At 40.5% G+C, this 24008-nt stretch overlaps 1 protein-coding gene and 1 pseudogene across 7 annotated transcripts in view; both read right to left on the bottom strand.

Moving 5' to 3' along the window:
• Positions 1 to 24008, bottom strand: part of SLC26A8 (solute carrier family 26 member 8) — an 84234-nt gene that overhangs the window by 11409 nt on the left and 48817 nt on the right. For 6 of the 7 annotated variants that reach the window (XM_041760009.1, XM_041759969.1, XM_041759994.1 and 3 more), the window contains 8 exons: positions 14068 to 14215; positions 12324 to 12437; positions 6565 to 6642; positions 3790 to 3885; positions 2550 to 2656; positions 2399 to 2468; positions 1887 to 1979; positions 1607 to 1738 (listed from right to left, as the gene is read on the bottom strand). In XM_041760009.1, coding sequence (XP_041615943.1) covers positions 1607 to 1738; positions 1887 to 1979; positions 2399 to 2468; positions 2550 to 2656; positions 3790 to 3885; positions 6565 to 6642; positions 12324 to 12437; positions 14068 to 14215 — 838 coding nt within the window. The remainder of the gene's footprint in view (positions 1 to 1606; positions 1739 to 1886; positions 1980 to 2398; positions 2469 to 2549; positions 2657 to 3789; positions 3886 to 6564; positions 6643 to 12323; positions 12438 to 14067; positions 14216 to 24008) is intronic. The other variant, XM_041759977.1, reaches the window with a different exon arrangement.
• Positions 17072 to 23341, bottom strand: LOC121471834 (annotated as a pseudogene).

Genomic DNA, 24008 nt, shown 5'->3' with positions numbered 1-24008 from the left:
TTTAACTACTGAACTGTACACTTAAAAACGGTTGAGATGTTAAATTTTATGTTATATGTTTTTTACCACAATAAAAAAGAAAGAAAACAAGAAAAGGAAAAAGAACTACCTGAGGACAGAGATCATTAAAATTCATTTTCCTTTCTCAGTTCTGGGTTCAGAGTAGAAGCTCAGTGGGGCAGCCCGGGTGGCTCAGTGGTTTAGTGCCACCTTCAGCCCAGGGCCTGATGCTGGAGGCCCAGGATCAAGTCCCATGTCAGGGTCCCTGCATGGAGTCTGCTTCTCCCTCTGCCTCTCTCTCTCTCTCTCTCTCTCTCTCTCTGTCTCTCTGTCTCTCATGAATAAATAAATAAAATCTTTAAAAAAAATACTAGGTGATCCTATTCTACTCTAAAGTGTTTTTGCTGATGTCCTGTAAACACCCTCTATGATGCTCAGTGCAGTGTGGATACAAAACAAAAGTTAGAGTGTTAATTCTGTTCAGTGTTTCTGCAACTGTGAAGGGAAGTTGGTGTTCTTAGGGAGTTCAGTAGAATTTATGCTCCATTAGGATATATGGGAGTGAGAGTGGGTGCCTGGTGTTTGCAAGTGCCTGCATGAGTAGGGGGACAGGAGGATTTTGTGTTGGGGGAATAAGTGTGTGTGTGTGTGTGTGTGTGTGTGTGTAAATAGAAGTGCTCCTCCAGGGTATAGGTATAGACTGAGTGAAAGTCTCCAATGCTAGAAATGAGCTGTGTGGAAAAGAAATAACTATTAGATGAAGGGAATTAATTTAGATCAAATCCAATTAGAAAATAATGAACACTTTGTAATTCATCCTAAAATACCCTTCAAATGGTATAAAATTTACATCTGTGCTTATCTACCCTCCACTCCCATCATCATTTCTTTGGTCACAGGCAGACATCAGGAGACCCTGGCACATCCTTAAGAACCCCAGCCAACTCCTTCTATCTCTCAAGAATAAATAAATAAAATCTTTAAAAAAAAAAAAAAAAAAAAAGAACCCCAGCCAACTTGACTCTGCTGTCCTGGTTGGAATTAGAAGTAATCTTTTTTTGGCAGGGGGTGGTGGTGGTGGGGGGGGCGGTGTGAAGAGCAGAGAGAGAGGGAGAGAATCCCAAGCAGGCTCCACACCCAGCTTAGAGCTTGACACAGGGCTCGATCCCACAATGCTGAGATCATGACCTGAGCTGGAATCAAGAGTGGGATGCTTAAGTAACTGAACCAACCAAGTGCTCCTAGAAAATAATCTTTAAGTCACTTATTTTCAGAAACCTAAAGCCAGGCATGTAAAAGTCAGGGAAATAGGCATAACTAGGCTATTACTGTCGATCTCAATAGGGAAAGTGTACTCTTTGTGCTCGGATGAGTCACTGGCCATGGAGTAGGGACTCAAACATCTCCTCCTACCTACTTAGAAGGGGGTCAAGATCTAAATCTCGGGTAGAAATCTTTGACTTTCAATTACTCAGAGCCCACTTAAAGAGTCAAAGTCCCTAAGGGAGTTTTGATTTTCTTTCTTCACTTCTTCTTTTTAAATGACTAGTGTACTTCCTTATAAAATGTGGAGAAAGTTATGCAGAACGAAAAAGACATCTCTAACCCTGGGTGGTGGCTCTAGCTCGTCACAGTTGCAGAAACACTGACAAATCCTTTCTTCCTGTGAGCCTTCTTCACTTTGATTAAATAGGCGGAACATTTCTTCTTCTTTAAGAGGCACCCTTACCATTTCGACCTGAGAAATATAAGAGAGGTCTCACACAGATGGTGAGTGGGGAGAGAGAGGGGCACCTGGGGGAGGGAATGGGGGGGTAGGGAGGGAGCGGGGGGCAGGGCAGCAGGGAGGGGAGCAGGTGGAGAAAGGCAGGGAAGGAAGCCATTACCTCTTTCAACAGCTTGTGCTTTAGGTGATCAACATTGACAAATGTGATGGAGTTGCAGCACTGGAAGATTTTCAGACCAGGAAGGTTTGTAACCTGCAAGACAAAATGTAAAGGGAAGGGCAATTTCTCAGCTCTTTTATGGAGTGAGAAAAAAAAAGAATCTCTAGAATCCCAGGAGAATCTGTATTCCTTCTTATAAGAGGCCAGAATTAGCAAGTTCTTTGCTCTCATTTTCACCCCCTGCTTTTCCTGCTTTCTTCTTCCCCCTCTATTTGTTCTTTCTTTTTCTTAGCCTCCCTCCCCCTAATATGATCCTTAACTGGCTACTGTACTCTACGGGTCAACCTACTTAAGTCACCCACCTCTGCCTTCCTGCTTCACTTTCCCTGCTTTTGCAGATGTGTATCTGTAGTGCAGCCAACAACAGCAAAGGGATTTTATAGAAAAACTAAGCATCGAGCCTGGGCCTGCTCATCCTCTCAGCAAAGGAATGGACTTATTTGGAATCTTACCTCCCGATAGTCATTGAAGCTTCTATAAATGTTAGTGTTAGGGATCTGACCCAGGAGGAGAATCTTAGTTCTGAAAGGAAAGGTATTTGCTTTTAGGTCATAGTTGCCTTATCTCACCGTGGCCAACCTCCTATTACCTGAGACAAAGTACCTGTGTGACCGAACAGTGATGATGAAGAAGGCAAAAGCTATTGAAACAAGTAGTCCAACATCCAGTCCCAGGAAGATGGCAGATGTGAATGTCACCAACCAAATGATCTTATGGAAAAGAGGAAGAAAGGCAGGGGAAGACCATGACAACAAGCAGAATTGAGAAAATCACCAGTTCTATCTCTCAGCTCACCTTCCCCCTCCCCCTCCCTCCCAATGCCTAGAATTTACAAATTCTATGGCCATATGGACTGACACCATCATAAATAATTGGGCTCCAAGTCTGTCTAGCAATTCTTGTAGGCATCCTTGGTCATTTCTCTCTTCAATTCTCTCTTGAAACCTCAGGTGCAAAATAAGGATGACAATATCTACTTTATAGGCTCTGTTAAGATTAAAAATACTCATCCTAAAGCAACCCAGAACACTCACCCAATGAACGGTAGTTGCTATTTTGAGGCCTAGCTTGGTTATGGTGAACCTTTAGCAACCTTTCCAGGCCCTTACCCCACTACCTTCTCCATCAGTCTCAGCAGATGACCTGACTCATCTTCACAGAGCAGATAGGCTGAAACTCACTTATATATTCACTTACCCCTTCACCTGCTACTTGTTAGTATCTGCATTAACTTTCCCCCCTTCAATCTGATCCTGTTGGAAATGCTACCCCTCCTACTGAGACTAGAAGTGGCACTGGTGTACTGTACCACATCTTCTCTTAGCTCTTTAGGGACCTGGATCCAAAAACTATCCCCTTTCATGTCTCTTTGCCTCTACTGGGTCCATCTCCTCTCATTATATTATGTTCCTCATCTTTTTGCTCTTTCCCCTCTATGTCCCCAGTTATATACTCTGGACGGAAAGGGTGCTCCACAGGTTATTCTGCCTGGCAAGATACTGCCTTCTTTTAGTACGATTTGTGCCTCCTATCCTGGAATATGTTCACACTAACTGGAATAAAAGTCATTCAACTATGTCATGTATGACAAACCCTTTTTAGTAGATTTGCATCTAACTCTAGCCACTAACTCCTTTTTATTTAATTTTTTCATTCCTCTGGGATGAGGTCTCAGTATCTCCATGTACCAACAACCTTGACTACCTTTTTTTTTTTTTAAAGAGTACTAGTTATCAAAGAATTTCTAGTGATCTTTACCCTGATCTCTTTTGTTTGTTCTCATCCCCTCTTTCCAATATTCCTTTCTGTCTTCCCCTATCTCAGCAAGGGCATCTATACTTACACAATCATATTGGTTCTGCCTCCACAGACTGGGTAGGTTGTAAATGATTTCAAGGTACGGTAGGATGTTGCTCAGAATAATACCAGCCAGCACAGCCTATGGGATAAAGGTAAACCCTACTTCATTTTCCCTTCAGGGATAAAACTCCCAAATCTTCACAAAGGAATCACACACACACACACACACACACACACACACACACACAAGTCAGCCATGCCACTCAGAAATGTAAAAATCATCAGGACCTCAAAGCAAAATCTAACCTACTTGAAGAAACACTTTCTTGTTTTCATGAAGTCCCTGCACTAGCTTAACATTTCTTAGCCTTTTCCTAGCCATCTCTCTACTGTATGCTCTGACTGGGAATTAGAACTGATCCTATTACCAGGGATGGTTGGGTCCAAGCTTACTCTGGTTTTCTGAGGTTACTCAGTGACCAGTGGACTCAGTAGGTCAGCAGAGGAGGGAAGGGCAAAGATGAAGTCAGCAGAAATCACTTCTTTCCCATCTTCATCTTCTTCTCAGTCAAGAATCTCTAAGTGTTCTGCAATTTGCAGGGAGATGTGGTGGGAAGGAAAAAAAACGCAATCTCATAGAGATTTTGCAAGATCTTTGGCTTGAACAGGGAATATGAAGAGGAAACAAATCTTTTCATAAAACAATATATAATAAAAATTTTACCTTTCTGAACATTAAGGTAAAATATGCCCATGTATAAAGAAAGAAGTAAACTTATATATAGGGGGATCCCTGGGTGGCTCAGTGGTTTAGCGCCTGCCTTTGGCCCAGGGCGCCATCCCGGGACTCCAGGATCGAGTCCCACTTCGGGCTCCCAGCATGGAGCCTGCTTCTCCCTCCTCCTGTGTCTCTGCCTCTCTCTCTCTCTCTATGTCTATCATAAATAAATCTTAAAAAAAATTTTTTTAACTTATATATCATTTCTATCATCCAAGAGATAACTATTGTTAACATTTTGGTTCCTGCTATATATTTTTTCACACAAAATTGAAACAATAGTGAAGGTACTATTGTGTATTATGTTTCGTTTTGTTTTGTTTTTATTTTTTTTTTTAATTTTTAAAAATTTATTTATTTACTATAATCACATACAGAGAAGGAGAGAGAGAGGCAGAGACCCAGGCAGAGGGAGAAGCAGGCTCCAAGCACCAGGAGCCCGACGTGGGATTCGATCCCGGGACTCCAGGATCACGCCCTGGGCCAAAGGCAGGCGCCAAACCGCTGCGCCACCCAGGGATCCCTCGTTTTGTTTTTAAATGTGTTGGTACCCTTTCTAACCAGTTGAGATCCTAGCCAGGATGCTCCACTGATTTCTCCAATAAGAATTTTATCACAAGCTATCCATAATCTCTCAAGGAAGGAAAGGATCATTCATAGTTTAATATTCATAGAGTCCCATTATTATAGCAATTCAGATATTCCACTGATCAGATGGTGTTCACATCTTCTCACCCAGAAACATCCTAACTAGATGCTATAAAAATAATGTGACATAACATGGTGAGCCAAAAGCAAGCGTTGTTCTGTCCCCAACATATTTATAATAAAGGAGTGTAAAAAAAAATATATATATATATATAAAATAAAGGAGTGCCCTTAGTGAATTCTGACAGATTTTTGTTTGCAATTTTAAAAAATTCTGATTCTTCTAAAGAAAAAATATCACTGTTCAAAGTAAACTAGTGAGTGGCCCTCCTAAAATAGACACTAAGAATTATAGCACCAAAGGTGCTAAATAAGCTAAATTCTGGAGATGACTTCTGCTGGGAATCAGAGGACAGCTTGTGTGATACATACAAGCTTAATCCCACCTTCTATGCATAGATTCTGGGGCAGAGTTCCAAGAGCTCTGAATCACAAGAGCTGAAGGCAGCAGGAGCCTTGAGGTGGTCCTGCTCTTCTGAAACCTGATATTCACCAGGTGGGAGAGGTGTTCAAAAGGATGGGGATAACATTGGCAAACACTCCGGCTTCAGGGATTGCCACCTCAGTGTGTAACCAAGCTGTTCCACCAGTCATGAAACCTCCTCCCACCTCCCTTCGTACTATCTAAAAGTGGCTAACAGGAACATTAAAGAAATTTAAAAGGAAATTATACCCACTGAGCTTTGATCTGTATTGTAACAAAGAACAAATTGATTACAGCCGATAATCAACATACCTGGCATCTCTAAATGCAAGGTGATCAGTCTCTCACAAAGGGAAGGAATGGCACATAAGTCTATAGAGGTGTCTCAGCTGAACAGAGTTAAAACTCAACTTTGAGAGCCTGCTTTCTAATGTAAACTGATCACAAGGCAGAGAGGCAGTAATAGGGGATTGAGTTCATATGAATGCAGAACAAGGCCTTCTGGAAACATCTTAGGAAAACAGATGGCATGAATACAGAATGAGTTTCCAAGCCTGAGTCGGTGAGGGGCGTTCTGGCATCTGAAGTCTATTTTGGTCATCTTTAACTGAATCCCTACTTATAAAACTTACTTTATAGCTTATGCAATAAAAAGAAGATTAATGAGAATGAGAATAGTAACTATAATACCTAATATTTTTTGAGCACTGATGATTAGTGCAACACTATTCTCTCTATATTATAAACGTTACCTTATTTAACTCCCAATCCTGTGAAGTAGATGCTATTATTTTAAAGGAAAGGAATGGGAGGACAGGGTGACCACTGGGGACAAGGTGAATGCCCCACCAGGATGCAATCTGGAGATCGGATCTTTCTTCACTCAGTTATTTATTAATTCTACTTACATTTGGCAGTTCGTTGAAAAAGCGTCCCACCTTCACCATGAGGAGCAGCATCACACCTGCGCCTACCAGAGATGCAAACTGAGGAGACAGAGCCAGTTGGAGAGAGACCATCAGGAACGTATTGGTCCCTGTCTGCAACTGAGGCCTCTGCTTGGTGAGAAGCATGTTATTTTTGTCTTAAAAGGAGTTGCATGTAACCATCCAGCATAAGTGCATTTTTGTTGAACTGACATTTTCAGGTATTGTCAAAGTGCTAAACATACACTAGGTACTCAAGAAATGCTGGTTGAATGAATGCGTGAAAGTTTTCCGAAAAGTGCAAAATTGTCTTGGGTATTTGAATCTTTATTGCCCTCGCTTTGTGCTGTGAATCTGGAGTCTCCTAAGGTCAGGCTTGCATTTCTTCCCAACTTTTTTTTTTTTAATTTTTTTTTTTAATTTTTATTTATTTATGATAGTCACAGAGAGAGAGAGAGAGAGGCAGAGACACAGGCAGAGGGAGAAGCAGGCTCCATGCACCGGGAGCCCGACGTGGGATTCGATCCCGGGTCTCCAGGATCGCGCCCTGGGCCAAAGGCAGGCGCCAAACCGCTGCGCCACCCAGGGATCCCCCATTTCTTCCCAACTTTTTTTATTTTATTTTATTTTTTTTTATTTTTATTTATTTTTTTTTTTTCTTCCCAACTTTTAACTCCTCCTGGAACACTCTAGAAAAACCTCAGTAGACTCAACACTGTCAGCCTCCAAATCCAAACTGTCCCACTTCCCCTATCAGTAAATACCTCACCCCTCACTTCCTTGTTGGAGCTTGGATAGCTTCCTTAAAGCGTCAGTAGCGTTTCACCTTAAAAATGCAATGATAATCATTTCTGATGTTCCTACTTCAGTTTTTCTCTGCTTCATTGCCATAAAAAAAAATTTACGAATGTGAGTTGGAGCTGCAGAATGCAATTCTGGGTCCTATTCTAGCTGGGTGGATGACTGGGCTCAGGGGTGCTTGGTAAAGAGTGGTTCTGATTGGCAACTACAGATGGCAAGCTGGGTGACATAGTTCCCTGTAAAGTCTCAAGGCTCTCTGGATATAGTCTTGAATTTACTATGTCCTCTATGGATAAATTTCCATCATTTAAGCCCCTTAGAACATATACTGATACAACACAGTATAATGTCCCATTGCGTTGAGGGATGAATGTGGGGGAGAATAAAACAAACCACATATTGGAACGATGGCATATATAAGCAAGAACTATGGGAGTCCCTCAAACTAAACCATTCCCTCTTGCAGCTCACTGCTGTCTGCATACAAATGAATCACTGAGAGTGAGCAAGGAAAGCAATTTCCTACTTCCTTCCTTCTCATCCTGGCTGCTTTGTAAATGACACCGTGTGATGGTAGTGTTGAAAGGATTTGGGAAAATGGACCACTACAATGGAAACTCAGGAAGTTCTAAGGACAAACATTTTATACCCTGTAGAACTGAAACAGGTAATTGAGACCATAAGCTCCTCCAGCCAATGTACACATCAGCCTGTGGCTGGATCTAGTGTAAGTGTCTCCCTTTGGATGGTCTTTGTTGGCACTATAGAAAAACTACTTTAATTAGCATAGGAAAATATATCAGGACTTTTCCCTTCTAACACTTCTTTTTTGTTGTTATTTGTTTTGTTTTTGTCTGGTTTAGTTTTTTTTTTTTTTTTTTTTTTTTTTTTTTGGTGTCCCTCGCTAGGCTTGACCTACCTAACACCTCTTTTCTCCAAGTTCTTCTGATTGAAGGAAACAAAGATATGCAAATGCTAAAAAAAAAAAAAAAAGCTGCATAAAACCTAGATTTAAATGAATACAAATCAGACACTGAATCCCATAAAATTTGCTCCCGAGAGAGGGTTGGGAGGCCTGCCAATTAACTATGTCTTCCTTGGCTGTGCAGGCAAAGGAGTGGGCTTTGGGATCAGAGGGCCATCCTGGTGGCATTGGGCCTTTAGGAGGATGCTTGATGGCTCTCAGAACCTCATACTCAGTGTCTGAACAAGATCTAAAGACAGCAAGCATGTAGAACTTTACATCTCATGTATATTTTGCTCTTCTGCTCTCATTTTCCATCATTTTCCCAGGTTTTCTTGACCAAAACTGACCCTGCCTTCTCCTTGGGAATTCAAGGTACTGTGAATTCCCACAAGCCACAGCCACGATTGACACGCAGACCCTCAGACACCAATTACTCCATACAGAGTAGGTTCTATGAAGTCAAAAAGTAGATTGCCAAGCACTGGCCAGGACCCTAGAGACCTGGGGTAGAAGCTATGATTTTTGAACCTCTTAAGTGACAGGCACTGCGATAGGCATTATTATCACCTAATTTAATTCTCATAACTGAAAAGATATCTTTATCCCCATTGTATAGATGAGGACTAGAGCCTCAAAAACCAAAGTAACTTGCCCAAGGCCACACATCTAGTAACCACTGAGTCAGGTTTCAATCTACCTGACTGGCTGGCTGGTTCCAAGATCTAGGCTTTCTCCAACTGGCCCATTTGCTTCCTCTAAAAAGATAGGCACACTTCTTTCTTTTATAATCTCTTTCTTTTATAATAATCTTTAAAGCAGTTTTGAGAACCTGGGGACATGGCAAGAAGGCCAGTCCTCGGAAAGCAGGGAACAAAAGGAACAGAATCATGCAGAACAGGGAAACCCAGTGGTCAGAACGAGATGAGCTGGAAGATGGAGTGGGGGACAGACCTGGCCACAGGTCTAGGGCTCTTCATATCCCCTCTGCCATGGCCTACCAACACTATAGGCCCAGACCATGGCTGGAAGAAGCCAGTAGGTTTTGCTGCAACCAGTGAAGACAAAGGGTTCTAGACAAGCAAACAGATACATATACACAGTTTGTATTAACGCCAGATTAAAAAAGTAAAGGAGTCTTTGGTGGCAAGTCAGGTCTGAGAGGTACAGAGCCAGCTCCTAGCTTCTCTTTCCTATAGTCCTGAGGAACTTCAGAGAACTGAGAGTGTTCTCAGGCAAAGTGATTCAAAAGTCCCCAAAGAGAAGGGATAGAGAGAGTACCCCACTGCTGTGGGATGAAGAAGGCCAAGTGAGTCTCAGAGGCCTTTAGTTGTCCAGATCAGAAACTCTGAGTGGAGGCTGGTGAGCTCCAGTGCCTGCCTCCAGGGCCAGGGGGCAGCAGCATTCTCTGCTCCAATCAGCGATTTATCAGGCAAATCAGGGTTTCAGGGAAGGGTTGACCAGCATCCCTAGGAGAACGCCGGGCCCCTCCGTGAAGTGTCGTGGCCCCCCAGGGAGAGTCATTGATTAGGGGAATGTGCTACCCCAGGAGAACAATGTAGGAGCAGAAAATAGAATGAGAGCCATAGGCTGTCTTTGAAGCCGGCACTTTGTCTGACAGGCTAAACACAACTCAGGCTTCTTCCTTCCTGCCATCTATACATATCCTAACCTTCTTTCAATGATCCACAGAAGTCCACTTCCTCCATCCTTCTCCTTTTTGTAGTATTTATGGCACTTGAAATTATAAGACTTATTCTGCACTTAATGTTACTTGCCCTGTGATTTAGTTTTTTTCCAACTGTGTGCACCATTTCTTCCTAAATTTATGTTACACTTACCTACTGAATAAACAAAGCATGTTGTTAAAAGTTAGTGGGGACTAGTGTCTGGGATGGCCATTTCCCCTTCTTTTTTTAAATTTTTGAAAACAGGGGGATCCCTGGGTGGCTCAGCAGTTTAGTGCCTGCCTTCAGCCCAGGGCGTGATCCTGCAGTCCTGGGATTGAGTCCCACATCGGGCTCCCTGTGTGGAGCCTGCTTCTCCCTCTGCCTGTGTCTCTGCCTCTCTCTCTCTCTCTCTCTCTCTCTCTGTCTCTAATGAATAAATAAAATCTTAAACAAAAAAATAAAATCTTTAAAAATAAATAAATAAAGTTTTGAAAAAAGATTTAATTATTTTATTTGAGAGAGCAGGGGGGAGGGGTAGAAGGAGAAGGAGACGCAGGCTCCTTGCTGAGCAGGGACCCTGATGGAGGGCTCCATCCTAGGACCCTGAGATCATGACTGACCCAAAAGCACATGCCTAACCAACTGAGCCACCCAGGTGCCCTGTCCATTTCTACTTCTTATCATGAAATCCTCTTGTTTTGACTTCAACATTTGTGTACACGTACAGAGAACAGCCTTCTTTTTAACATAGCCCATCTTCTTTCTTTCTGTCAAATGGTGGTGGAAAAGGACTACTACACCTTACAGGCCAGCGTGTCTGGCTGAAGCTCTATGACAAAATGGTCCACGTGAAGTGACATGACAGGGTCTTACTCTAGACCCAAGCTCTTATCCCTTCTGACTTTTATTGGCTTTCACCTTACATTTTACCTCCATTTACCCAAAGACGGAGACAATTTCTCTTCTGCCATTAAAGTGTAGTGACTTCGTCTGACACTTCAATTTCTACCACGTATCTGTGGCCTAGGCTCGTTGTTGACTTCTATCAATGTTTCTTTGCCCTCTGAATCCTGACCCATCCTCTGGGCTCACTCCAGTTTTGATTCTGACAGATCTCTGACATTTCATCATGCTGCGTAGCTGAGCAGGGGCACCTCCCATGTGGTAGAGCTGGAATTTGTATCCAGTCAGTTCAGAACCTGTGGACACTGGACTTAGAAAAATCTCATGCTTGCAATCAGACAGACAGTTGGCCTTCAGAGCCTTCTCTGTCATCATCCTCCAATTCTCTCTCCCCTCTGACCCACACATTTAGTTTATTAATTCAGCATACCTGAAGAGAATCTGACCTAGATAATTTGCTTACATTCACAGGAAGAATGGTCATAAATTCCCTAGGCTCATCTAGACAAAGGACTTACTCTCCATCATGAAAGCCTCTTACCATGCCCCTTAAGGAAGCTAGGAAATTTCCTAGTTCTGCAGCAAGGATGGAGACAGTTGTATTATGGCTTTCCCAGACAAGAACTGGCTATATATCCTTCCACAGAAAACAATGTTAAGAGGTGATGGTTAGTTTACCTGAATATTATTATTTGCAGGATGTTACACGGAAATGTTTTTTTACAGACTAATACATAGACAATTTTCATGTAGAATAATATTTCTATAGAAAATGACTTTCAAGTCCTACGTTGACAAATGGCTTTTAAGACAAAAGTCTAAGCAAAAATTTAGGCAAGCGTGAAATCCAAGTTCTTCCAAGAGATCTTCCCTAACAAACATAACATTAAAGCAGCAACATGGGGCGCCTGGGTGGCTCAGTCAGTTAAGTGTCTGCCTTTGGCTCAGGTCATGATCTCAGGATCCTGGAATTGAGCCCTCGCCTCCACCCCCACCCCTGGTTGGGCTCCTTGCTCAGCAGGGAATTGACTTCTCCCTCTCCCTTTGCCCCTCCCCTCTGCTCATGCTCTCTCTCGTTCTCTCTCTCAAATAAATAAATCTTAAAAAAAAATAAAGCAGCAACTGGATCAAATTAATAAAATACTCTTCTGTGAAGGGTATTATATATTTATTCATAGAGACAGAGAGAGCGAGAGAGGCAGAGACACAGGCAGAGGGAGAAACAGGCTCCATGCAGGGAGCCCAACACAGGACTCGATCCCGAATCTCCGGGATCACGCCCTGGACTGAAGGTGACGCTAAACTGCTGAGCCACCTGGGCTGCCCTTGTGAAGGGTATTATAGATAGAAGGTTATGAATAGATACGTTTTTATATTAGAGAGAAAATTCTATTCTAACATACCTGTTGTCTTCCTCCAGACTTATCTTGGATAATAGTCCTGACAATAGCACCAGTAAACACACAAGATCTGAAAAATGAGCTGACGACATTGCAAAGGCCGATGGCTATTAAATCCTGTAAAGAAATGGTGAACACATTTGGCACACTGGTTGTTCAAGAGTGCAGGTTTGAGTTGGAACTCAAGGTATACTGTCTATTTCTTTATGTATGATGATAAAATTGTTTCCATCACTTCAGACCACACTGAAATATTCTTAGAAAGAACAAAAGGAGAGTGAATCTGATTCCTCGATTAACTTGAATCTTCATTTTAGCTAGCCATCATAAGAAAAGTACTTTTTCAAAGTAAGGAATGAACTTTTTGATGAGGCAACAGAGGATTAGCTGAGGACAAAGCACATTGACAAGTCCCTGAAATAGGGAAAGGGACATTCCTCTATGGACCCAACAGCCTCAATGTTCGTACTTTGCTAAAGGCATAAGGCAACCTTAGCCTGACCCCCAGGATCCTGTAAGCCTACTTTAACATATAAAAATTCCTTTAGAAATTTCCTTTATCTCTAAACCCCCAGGATACATGTTGGCAACCACCCCCCAAGCACATGGCCCACTCATACACATCTGAAGGGTCTCATGACTCAGGATTTATTAGACTAATAAGTGACCTTTTCCCAACAACAGCTGGCCCCCTCAAGGTCCTGGAAACCTTGCTTCCAAAATCCCTTAGACACTTACCCTATCCCTAACCACCTCCCAACTCCCACGTATATAATTAGCCACTTCTCACAGGCCTGGGGCAGCAGCTCTCTTCCTGCCCACCAGTCCTTTCCCCTGCTTTTTAATATATATTTTTAAGATTTTATTTATTTATTCATAAGAGACACAGAGAGAGAGAGAGAGAGAGAGAGAGAGAGAGAGAGAGACCCAGGTAGACAGAGAAGCAGGCTCCATGCAGGGAGCCCGACCTGGGACTCTATCCCAGGTCTCCAGGATCACACCCTGGGCTGAAGGTGGCGCTAAACTACTGAGCCACCCGGGATGCCCCCTGTCTCCCTGCTTTAATAAAACCATCATTTTGCACCAAAGATCTCTCAACAATTCTTTCTTGGTCGTCGGCTCCGGACCTCACCTGTATTCCAAAACTTCATCACTTTTTGTCGTATTATTCCCTTTCACATGATTACGGAACTTAGAACAGCAGAGGGAAACAGTACTATTTTTTCGCTCTCCCTTCTATACTATCTCAAAATCAAAGTGGGACACCTCTGGCTTCCGTACTCTCTTTGGAGTACTAGGAAAAGGGCCTTACTTAGAATAGTGGGGAGATTAAACAAACAAAGTAGGACTGTTTCTGGGAGAGCAATGTAATTATGTTAGTAGCCTGTTTTTTACTTTCCCTAACATTTCTTATTGCGCCTCAGTATGTGGTTGACTCCTGAGGACTTGGAAAGAAAGATAAAATTAAGAGGAGAAGAGTTCTGCTAGCTTAACGACACGATACCATATGTTATCGTCTTGCCTCCCTACATCATAGCTGTTTTGGGGGAATAACACTCATGTTAATTTAAGTGACTTCAAAGTTAAGCATGCCACACTCCTCAAAAATCCTTTGGTAATTATAATTCAGATTATGGTCCCACTGACTCTCTGATTACAAAGAATGCAGTCTTCGTGTTAGGAGGCTCAGATCAGGGAACAAACCCTTAAGGGTCAGAGGAAATAATAGGAAGGCCTGTCATCTCACCTGGTTGGAATTCACATGGTAGTTATGGTAACTGGCAATCTTCTTGCCCAAAAATATGAGCAGAGAGGAGCTCACTAGAGCTAAGGAGAAAGCTTCTAAAATAAGTTCATGAAGAATGTTCAAATCTGGCGTCACAGGAAACAGGAAGCTGGAATAAAATGATGGAATCATTCCTAGATAGCAGAACAGCTGGTTGGCCCCTTCCCCACTCCAGCCTTATCATGTGGGGTGGGCGGCCCTATCCTTTTTCAAAAATAACAATAAGAGATAAGAAAGGCAACTGAGGCAGCAGCCTGCGGAAACTGCAAGCAAACCCAACCAGGTTACAAAAGCTATCGTGAGAATATCTCTGCTATTTTCCAGGTCAATTTTTGCCATGTAGCAATAGCAACAAACAGGACAGGCAAGCCATAGAGATTGATAGAAAATGGCTCATTTACGCTGTCAGAGACTGTACCAGTGGATAAACAATGGGCAAATAGCATGTCTGAGATGCTTTAGAGCTAAAAAGCTCAATGGACTCCATTCTTGTCACACTCAAATCCTTCAGGATATAATTTTAGTCGCTTTCCTTTGTACAAATTACTTCCAATTCTACCCATACCTTCCCTCCTGTAGCTTTGTACTTCTTTGTACAGAAGTTCCCCCAACTTCTTTGTACTGTGGTAAATATGCGTAACATGGAATCTATCATCTTAATTATTTTTAAGTGTGCCATTCAGTGATGGTAAGTACATTCATAAATGTGCAACCATCTCTATCATCCACGCCCATCAGTCTTTCACTCTTTAAAACTGAAACTCTATTAATCCAATTAACCAATAACTCTCTGTCTCCACTTTCCCTGACCTTGGCAACAGCCATTCTCCTTCCTGTCTCCATGATTTGGTACTCTAGGCGTATAAGTGGAATCATACACTGTTTTTTGTGACTGTCTTAGTCCACTTAGCATAATGTCCTTGAGGACATCCATTCATGGACACTTATGGTTTCTTCCACATTTTAGCTATTGTGAATGATGCTGCTATGAGCATTATGAGCATGGGTGCATAAATATCTACTCAAGACCCTGCTTTCAAATTAGGAGGGTATATATCCAGAAATAGAATTGTAATTCTATTTTTAATTTTTTGAGGAAAAGCCATACTGCTTTCCATAGTGGCTGTACCATTTCACATTTATACTAATAGCGTACAAAGAAATCTATTGCCTCATCAACACTGATTATTTTCTGTCTTTTGTAAATATGTATATATATATATACACATATATATGTATATGTATATATGCATATGTAGCCATCAAAATGGGTATGAGGTGGTATCTCATTATAGTTTTGATTTGCATTTCTCATATGATTCGTGATATTGAACATCTTATCATGTGCTTATAGGCCATTTGTATATCTTTGGGAAAATGTCTATTCAAGTCCTATCCCCATGTTTTGAGACAGGTTGTTTGCTTTTTTGTTGTTGGATTTTAGTATATGTGCTGCCGAAGCGAGCACATTGTTGTTGGATTTTAGAAGTTCTCTATATACTTTGGATATTAATCTGTTATCAGACATATGATTTACAAGTATTTTCTCGTATTCTGTGGCTTGTGTTTTTACTCTATCAGTAGTGTCTTTGATGCATACAAGTTTTTAATTTTTATGAAATCCAATTCATATTTTGAATTTTTGTCTGTTTTTCTTTTGTCTATTTTTTCTTTTATTTCCTGTGCTTTTGATGTCATATCTAATCATTGCCAAATCCAATGTTATGAAGCTTTTGCTCTATGTTTTCTTCTAAAAGTTTTATAGTTTTAGGTTTTACATTTAGGTTTTTGATAGATATATATTTTTAAAGATTTTATTTATTTATTCATGAGAGACAGAGAGAGAGAGAGGCAGAGACACAGGCAGAGGGAGAAGCAGGCTCCATACAGGGAGCCCGACATGGGACAGGATCACACACCCTTGGCTGAAGGTGGCGCTAAACTGCTGAGCCACCCGGGCTGCCTGGTCTTTGATATATTTTGAATTGATTTTTGCATACAGGATCAGGTAGGAATCCCACTTAATTTTTTTGTGTGTGGATATCCAGTTTTCCCAGCATCATTTGAAAGATTGTCATTTCCCCATTGAATGGTCCTGGCAGGCTTGCCATTTGAGTATACATACAAGGGTTCATTTCTGGGCTCTCCATTCCATTCCATTGATCTATGTCTGTCTTTATGTTGGTACCACACTGTTTTGATCACCATCGTTTTGTAGTAAGTTTTGAAATTAGGAAATGTGCATCCTCCAGCTTGTTCTTCTTTTTCAGGATTTCGTTGGCTATTCAAGGTTCCTTGAAAGTCTATGTGAATTTTAGGATGGGCTTAATTTATTTCTGTGAAGAACATCACTGGGATTCTGATAAGGATTGAATTGAGTCAGTATTCTGCTTTTGGTATTATTGATACCTTAACAATATTAAGTCTTCCAATGTGTGAACATGGGGTATATTTCCATTTATTTATGTCCTCTTTAATTCCTTTCATCAGTGTTTTGTAGTTGTCATTGTAGAAAATTTTTATCTACTTGGTTAATTCCTAAGTATTTTCATTATTTGATGCTATTGTAAATGGAACTGTTTTCATATTTTTTTCTCAGATTGTTCACTATCTGTGTATGGAATAGCTACTGACTTTAGTGTTTTGACTTTGTATCCTCCTACTTTGTGAAATTTGTAATTCTAATTATAGTTCTAATATTTTTTTTGTGGGGAATCTTAGGAGTTTCTACATATAAAATCATATTGTCTGCAAACAGATAATTTTACTTCCTCCTTTCTATTTTGGATGTCTTATTTCTTTTTCATGATTAATTGCTCTGGCTAGAATTGCTGCTCCTATATTGAATTGTTGTGGTAATAATGGGCATCCTTGCCTTAGTCCTGATCTTGGAGGAAAAGCTTTCAGTCTTTTACCATTGAATATGATGTTTGCTGTGGATTTTTCTTTTTTCTTTTTTCTTTTCTTTTTTTTTTTAGCATTCAAAATCTTTTTAATAACAAGGCAGGATCTGGGGTTAGTTTTTGTAGCCTCGGCTGGCCCTGCGGCCTCTGGCACGCTCGAACTTCCGGCCCTTGGATCTCACGTAGGGTTTGGTGTGGCTGTGTGGGGTTCCTGGGGCCTTGCCAAAGTGTACACCTCTCGGCCCTTGTGTTGACCAGAGAGTAAGACGGTGCCACAACCCTTAGGGGAGCCCAGGGCCAACTGATCGAAGGTGATGATCTTGCCTCCAGCTTTGAGGATGCGGCTCCGGGCACGGCTACTCACGCGCAGTGCACACACCTTCAGCTTGGGCACCTCCTGGACACGCACATCATCCGTTATGGTTCCTACAACCACAGCTGTTTTGTTTTCCCGGCCAGGCAGTTTCATCTTCTGGATCATCCGGGAAAGGGACAGAGGTGGCTGGTTGGTGCGACTCATGAACAACCTCTTCAACACAACCTGGTTAAAGGTAGAGTTGGTTCATCTGGCCAGAAACCTGTACAGCCTGACCAACAGTCTCAGGTAGATGTCCTGGCTCTTGGGCTCCTTGCGCCCAACCTTTCGGTCCTGTTGTGGCGGATGTCGATTCCCAGGATGGCGCCTCCTGCTCAGCCAGGTCTGGAAAGAGAGATGCTGTGGATTTTTCATATGGCTTTTGTTATGTTGTATCAGTTTCCTTCTATTCCTAGTTTGTTGCATGCTTTTATTTTGAAAGAGTGTTGGAATTTTGCCAAAGGGACATAATTAAGTCTTTTAATTCTTTCATTCTGTTAATGTTGTGTATTATATTGATCTAGTTTTGTGTGTTGAACCATCTTGCATTCTAGAAATAAATTTCACTTGTTCATGGTGTATAATCCTTTTAATATGCTGCTAAGTTTGGTTTGCTAGCTATTTTTTGAGGATTTTAGTAATCACTGTTAATCAATGTTCATAAGTTTTCTTTTCTTGTAGTGTCTTTGTCTGGCTTTGGTATCTGGGTAATGCTGGCCTTATAGAATAAGTTGGGAGGCGTTTCCTACTCTTCAATATTTTGGAAAATTTTGAAAAGGAGTATTAGTTCTTTAGATGCCTGTAGAATTCACCTATGAAGCCATCATGTTTAAGGCTTTTCTTTGTGAGGATATTTTTGATTACTATTTAAGAAAGATTTATTTGAGAGAAAATGAGAGGGGAGAGAGAGAGAGATAGAGAGAGAGAGACAGAGAGAGAGAACAAGCAGGGGGAAGGGCAGAGAGAGAGAAGCAGACTCCCTGATGAGCAGGGAGCCCAAATGTGGGACTCTATCCCAGGACCCCAGGACCATGACCTGAGCCAAAGGCAGACACTTAACCAATTAAGCCACGAAGGCACCTGATATTTTTGATTACTGATTCAATCTCCTTACTAGTTATAGGTCTATTTGGATTTTGTTTCTTCATGATTTTGTCTTGGTAGACTTTGTATTTCTAGAAATTTTCCATTTCATCTATGTTATCAAATTTGTTGGCCCATAGTTGTTTATAGTACTCTGTTATAATACTCTTTATTTCTGTAGGATTGGTAGTGATATCCTCATTTTAATTTCTAATATGTCTCCCTTTTTGTCTTAGTACATCTAGCTAAATATTTGTCAGTTTTGTTGATCTTTTTAATGAACCAACTTTTGGTTTCACTGATTTCCTCTATTGTTTTTCTATTCTCTATTTCATATATCTTTGCTCTAATCTTTATTTCCTCCCTCTGCTAGCTTTGGGTTTAGTTTGTTCTCCTGTTTTCTACTTCCTTAAGTTGTAAAGTTAGGTTGTAGATTTGAGGTCTTCCTTGTTGTTAATTTTTAATTTTTTAAAAAAGGATTTTATTTATTCATGAGAGACACACACACACACACAGAGGCAGAGACACAGGCAGAGGGAGAAGCAGGCTCCATGCAGGTAGCCCAATGTGGGACTCGATCCCGGGTCTTCAGGATCAGGCCCTGGGCTGAAGGTGGCACTAAACTGCTGAGCCACTTGGGCTGCCCGTTGTTGTTGTTTTTTTTTTTAATATAAGTGTTTTTGGCTATGAATTTACCCTTTGGCACTGCTTTTTCTGTGTACCATATATTGTGGTATATTGTGTGTTTGTTTCATTCTAATTTTTCCTGTAACTTCTTTGATCCATTTGTTGTTTAAGAGTGTGTTAATTTCCAGAAACTTGTGAATTTTTATTTTACTTTTATTATTGATCTGACTTCATCTCATTGTTGTGAGAGAAGATACTTTGCATGATATCTATCTTTTATAATCTTTTGAGACTTAATTAGTCACCTAACATGTGGTCTATCCTGGAAAATGTCCTGTGTGCCCTTGAGAAGAATGTGTATGTTATTGTTGTTGAGTAGAGTGTTCTGTATATGTGTGTTAGATCTAGTTGGTCTTATCATAATGGTTAAGTCCTCTGTCTCCTTTCTTATCTTCTGCCTGGTTGTTCTATCCATTACAAAAGTGTGTTATTAAAGTCATCAACCGTTCTGGTAGAACTTTCTATTTCTTTCTTTGATTCTGTCCTTTTTTGCTTCATGTATTTTTATGGTTTGTCATTAGGTGTGTAAATGCTCATAATTGTTTTAATTTCTTGGTGTATTGGACCTTTTATAACATACAATGTCCTTCTTTGTCTCTTGTAAACTTTTTAAATTTAAAATTGATTTTGTCTAATATTGGTATATTGGAATAAGCAGTCCTGCTTTCTTTTGGTTACTATTTGCATGAAATATCTCCCCCCCCCCTTTTTTTTGGAATATCTTTTCCCATTCTTTCACTTTTAACCTACTTGTGTCTTTGGATCTAAAGTGTGTCTCTTACAGACAGCATATAGTTGGATCATGTGTTTTATCCAATTTGCCAATCTCTGTCTTTTGATTGGATAGCTTAATCTATTTACATCTAACGTAATTACCAATCAGAGGAACTTACTCTTATTATTTTGCTCTTTGTGTTCTATAAGCCTTATAGTTTTATATTACCTTCATTTCCCATTACAATCTTCTTTTGTGTTTAGTTGATTTTTTTAATAGTGAAATGTTTAAATTCTTTTCTAATTTCCTTTTGTGTATATTCTATAGTTATTTTCTTTGTGGTTACCATGGGTATTGCATTTAACATCCTAGAGTTATAACACTAGTTTGAATTTATACTAGCTTAACTTCAATAAGGTACAAAATCTCTGCTCCTTTACGGCTCTATCCCCACTCCTTTTGGTTGTTGATATCACAAAATTATATCCTTAATACACTGTGTACCTCAAAACAAAATCTAGTAATTTTTTTTAAAAAAAGATTTTATTTATTTATTTGAGAGAGAGAGAGAGAGAGCAAGAGAGAGACTAAAAGCAAGAGGAGAAGAGGGAGAGGGAAAGACATACTCCCCACCAAACAGAGAGCTCAATCCTAGGACCCTAGGATCATGACCTGAGCTGAAGGCAGACACTTAATCAACTGAACCACTCAGGTGCCCCCAAACTAGTAATTTAAAAAAATGCATTGGTCTCTTAAATTACGTAAAAAATAAAATATGGAATTAAAAACCATTGTTAACAATACTAGCTTTTTAAACTTACCAGTATTGGGCAGCCCGGATGGCTCAGCGGTTTAGCACTGCCTTCAGCCCAGGCCATGATCCTGGAGACTCGGGACTGAGTCCCATGTCATGCTCCCTGCATGGATCCTGCTTCTCCCTCTGCCTGTGTTTCTGCCTCTCTCTCTCTCTCTGTGTGGGTGTGTGTGTGTGTGTCTCATGAATAAATAAATAAAAATCTTTAAAAAGAATAAATAAATTTACCAGTATTTACCTTTATTGAGGTATTTATTTCTTCATACAGCTTTAAGCTACTCTCTCATGTCCTTTTATTTCATGCTTCAAAACTCCCTTGAGCATGTCTTGCAGGGCATATCCAGTGGTAATAAGCTCCCTCAGCTTTTGTTTATCTGGGAATGCTTTAATTTCTCCTTCACTTTTGAAGGAAAATTTTGCTGGATATAGGATGCTTGGTTGACAGTGTTTTTCTTTTAGCACTTTGTTTTTTTGTTTTTTTAAAGATTTTGTTTTATTTATTTATTTATTCATGAGAGACACAGAGAGAAAGAGAGGCAGAGACACAGGCAGAATGAGAAGCAGGCTCCATACAGGGAGCCCAACATGGGACTCGATCCCCAGTCTCCAGGATCAGGCCCTGGGCTAAAGGCGGCGCTAAACCGCTGAGCCACCTGGGCTGCCCTGTTTTTAAGATTTTATTTATTTATTCATGAGAAACAGAAACAGAGGCAGAGACATAGGCAGAGGGAGAAGCAGGCTCCCCAGGAGGAGCCTGATATGGGGCTTGATACTGGGACCCCAGGATCATGCTCTGAGCTGGAGGAAGATGCTCAACTGCTGAGTCACCCAGGAGCCCCTCTTGCACTTTGAATATGTTGGTCTATTGAATTCTGGCCTTAAAGTTTCTGATGAGAAATCTGTTTGTTACTTTATCGATAAGCCCTTGTGTATGATGAGTCACCTCTGTTTTGGCTTTCAAGATTCTCTTTCTTTTTGAAGTTTGGTTATGTATCTAGGTATGGGTCTCTTTGAGTTTCTCTTACAAGGAATTTGTTGGACTTAGACGTTTACATACATGTCTTTCATCAAATTTGGGAACTTTTCAGCCATTTTTTCTCACATTTGTTCCCATCCCTTTCTTTTTCTCTTCTTCTGAGACTCACATAAAATTTATGTTGCTCTGTTTGATGGCATCCCATAGGTCCTTAAGACTCTGTTCACGTTTCTCTAATCTTTTTCCTCCCGTTCCTCAGACTCAGTAATTTCCATTATCTTATCTTCAAGTTCACTGTTTCTTTCTTCTGAGTGCTCAAATATGGTTTTGAATTCCTCTAGTAAATTTTCCTTTCAGTTATTGTACTTCTTAGCTCCATAACTTCTTTTTAGTTTCTTTTTCAGTTTTCTATCTCTATTTCAGTATTTCCATTTTGGTCATACATTGTTTTCTTGATTTTTTTCCACATTTTCCTTTAGGTCTTTAAGTATTTTAAATACAAGTGGTCTTGGTCTAGTAGGTTGGCCATCAGGTCTTTTTTCAGGGCAATTGTTGCTGCTGCTGTTTCTTTTTTCTTTTGAGTGAGCCATACTTCCTGTTCCTTTATATACCTTCAGATTTTTGTTGAACGTTGTATATTTGAATCTAATAATGTGGTAACTCTGGAAATCAGATTCTTCTCATTCCCAGGGTTTGCTTTTTTTTGGTAATTGTTTTATCGTTGTTTTTTTTAAGGTTTATTTTATTTTTTTTAAGATTTTATTTATTTATTCATAGACACACACACACACACACACACACACACACACACACACACACAGAGGCAGAGACACAGGCAGAGGGAGAAGCAGGCTCCATGCAGGGAGCCCGATGTGGGACTCGATCTCGGATCTCCAGGATCATACCCCAGGCTGCAGGTGGCGCCAAACCGCTGTGCCACCAGGGCTGCCCTATCGTTGTTGTTATTGTAGGTTGTTTTTGTGCCAAGGATAAGCCTGATGTATACACTTAAGTTTTTCTCAGGGCTCTTCTATGCTTTTCTCTGCATGTGTGGTTACTTTCTAATTTTCCTATATATGCAATTATTTTTTAATGTCCTGATCTTTAGTGTATGACTTCCAAAGGGGAGGGGGGAAGAGAGAAACAAAGAAGAAAAAAAAGAGGTGCTAGACCTTAAAAACCCTTGGAATTCACTTTTGCCAGAGGGGGAGGGACTTGCAACAATGGGAGTGAGGTGCAACGACAATGGCTGTTTGCTTTTTTGTCTGCATCCCTGTGATCAGAAGCAGCAATCAGCAATGAGAGCAAAGATCCCCAAAATTTGGAGGACAGGGTCTTCTTTGCCCATGTTTGCTCCCGCGAGCAGTGTACAAGTTGCTCCAGGAAACATCTGCACAGTTGCCTGCCATAAGGCTGGGTTTGGGGATGGTAGCTGCATTGTGCTACATGCTGAAATTTACTGAAATTAATTACAATTATCATCTATGCCTTCCCCTGGAAGTTACAGGCCTGATTCAATAGGCTACAGAGTTACAAAATAGTTATATCAGACACATTCTGCAGGTGCAATTTTTGTCTAGGTAGGGAGAGAGATTCCTCATGCTTCCTATTCCACCATCTCCTCAAATCCTCTCTAACCTCCCGTTGTTATGAGGTCATCAGAATGTTGAGACTTGTCCATATTTCTCGTAGTCGTGGCCATCTAATTCTATTAAGTCAATACATACAATTTCTACTAAGATCACACCATGTAAAACACTGCCAATCTCATAACCATGACTAGAACTTCTTCCCAGGTATATCTCCCACCATATTGTTAACTAAGAAACTCTCGTTAAGACAATATATTTTCTTTTTTGTCAGTATTACTATCAGATTGCTGCTCGGAGAATTAAACATTATCTTGTAGGAATGGATGTTTGTTTGTGTATGGGTTTAGGAATTTCACTCTGTTGTCCAGAGTATAGAAGTCAGCTTCTTGTATGGTCAGTTTTAGGCTGACTTCTTAGGAGTCAGAGACCGTTTTTGGTTCCCTTCATATGGACACATCATTGAATACCACTCACAAATATTTGGTAATTTATTTTTAAAATGGGAAATTTAAAATAAAATAAAATAAAATAAAATGGGAAATTTCCAAATACTTACAAAAGAAGAAAGGATGGTATAGAGTTCTTAGGTACCCATCATTCACTTTCAACACTTAATTTATAATCAATCTTATTTCATTTGTACTCCTACCCACTGTCTATTTCAAGATTATTTTGAAGTGAATACAAGGCATTATGTATTTTTAATTGTAAACATTTAGTGTACCCATCCAAAAGATATACACCAAAAGATTATTACCAGTTTATCAATATTATCAA

This window comes from Vulpes lagopus, chromosome 1 (assembly GCF_018345385.1).
Source record: "Vulpes lagopus strain Blue_001 chromosome 1, ASM1834538v1, whole genome shotgun sequence".
Lineage (NCBI taxonomy): Eukaryota > Metazoa > Chordata > Mammalia > Carnivora > Canidae > Vulpes > Vulpes lagopus.
This window is presented reverse-complemented; position numbering and strand designations above follow the sequence as displayed.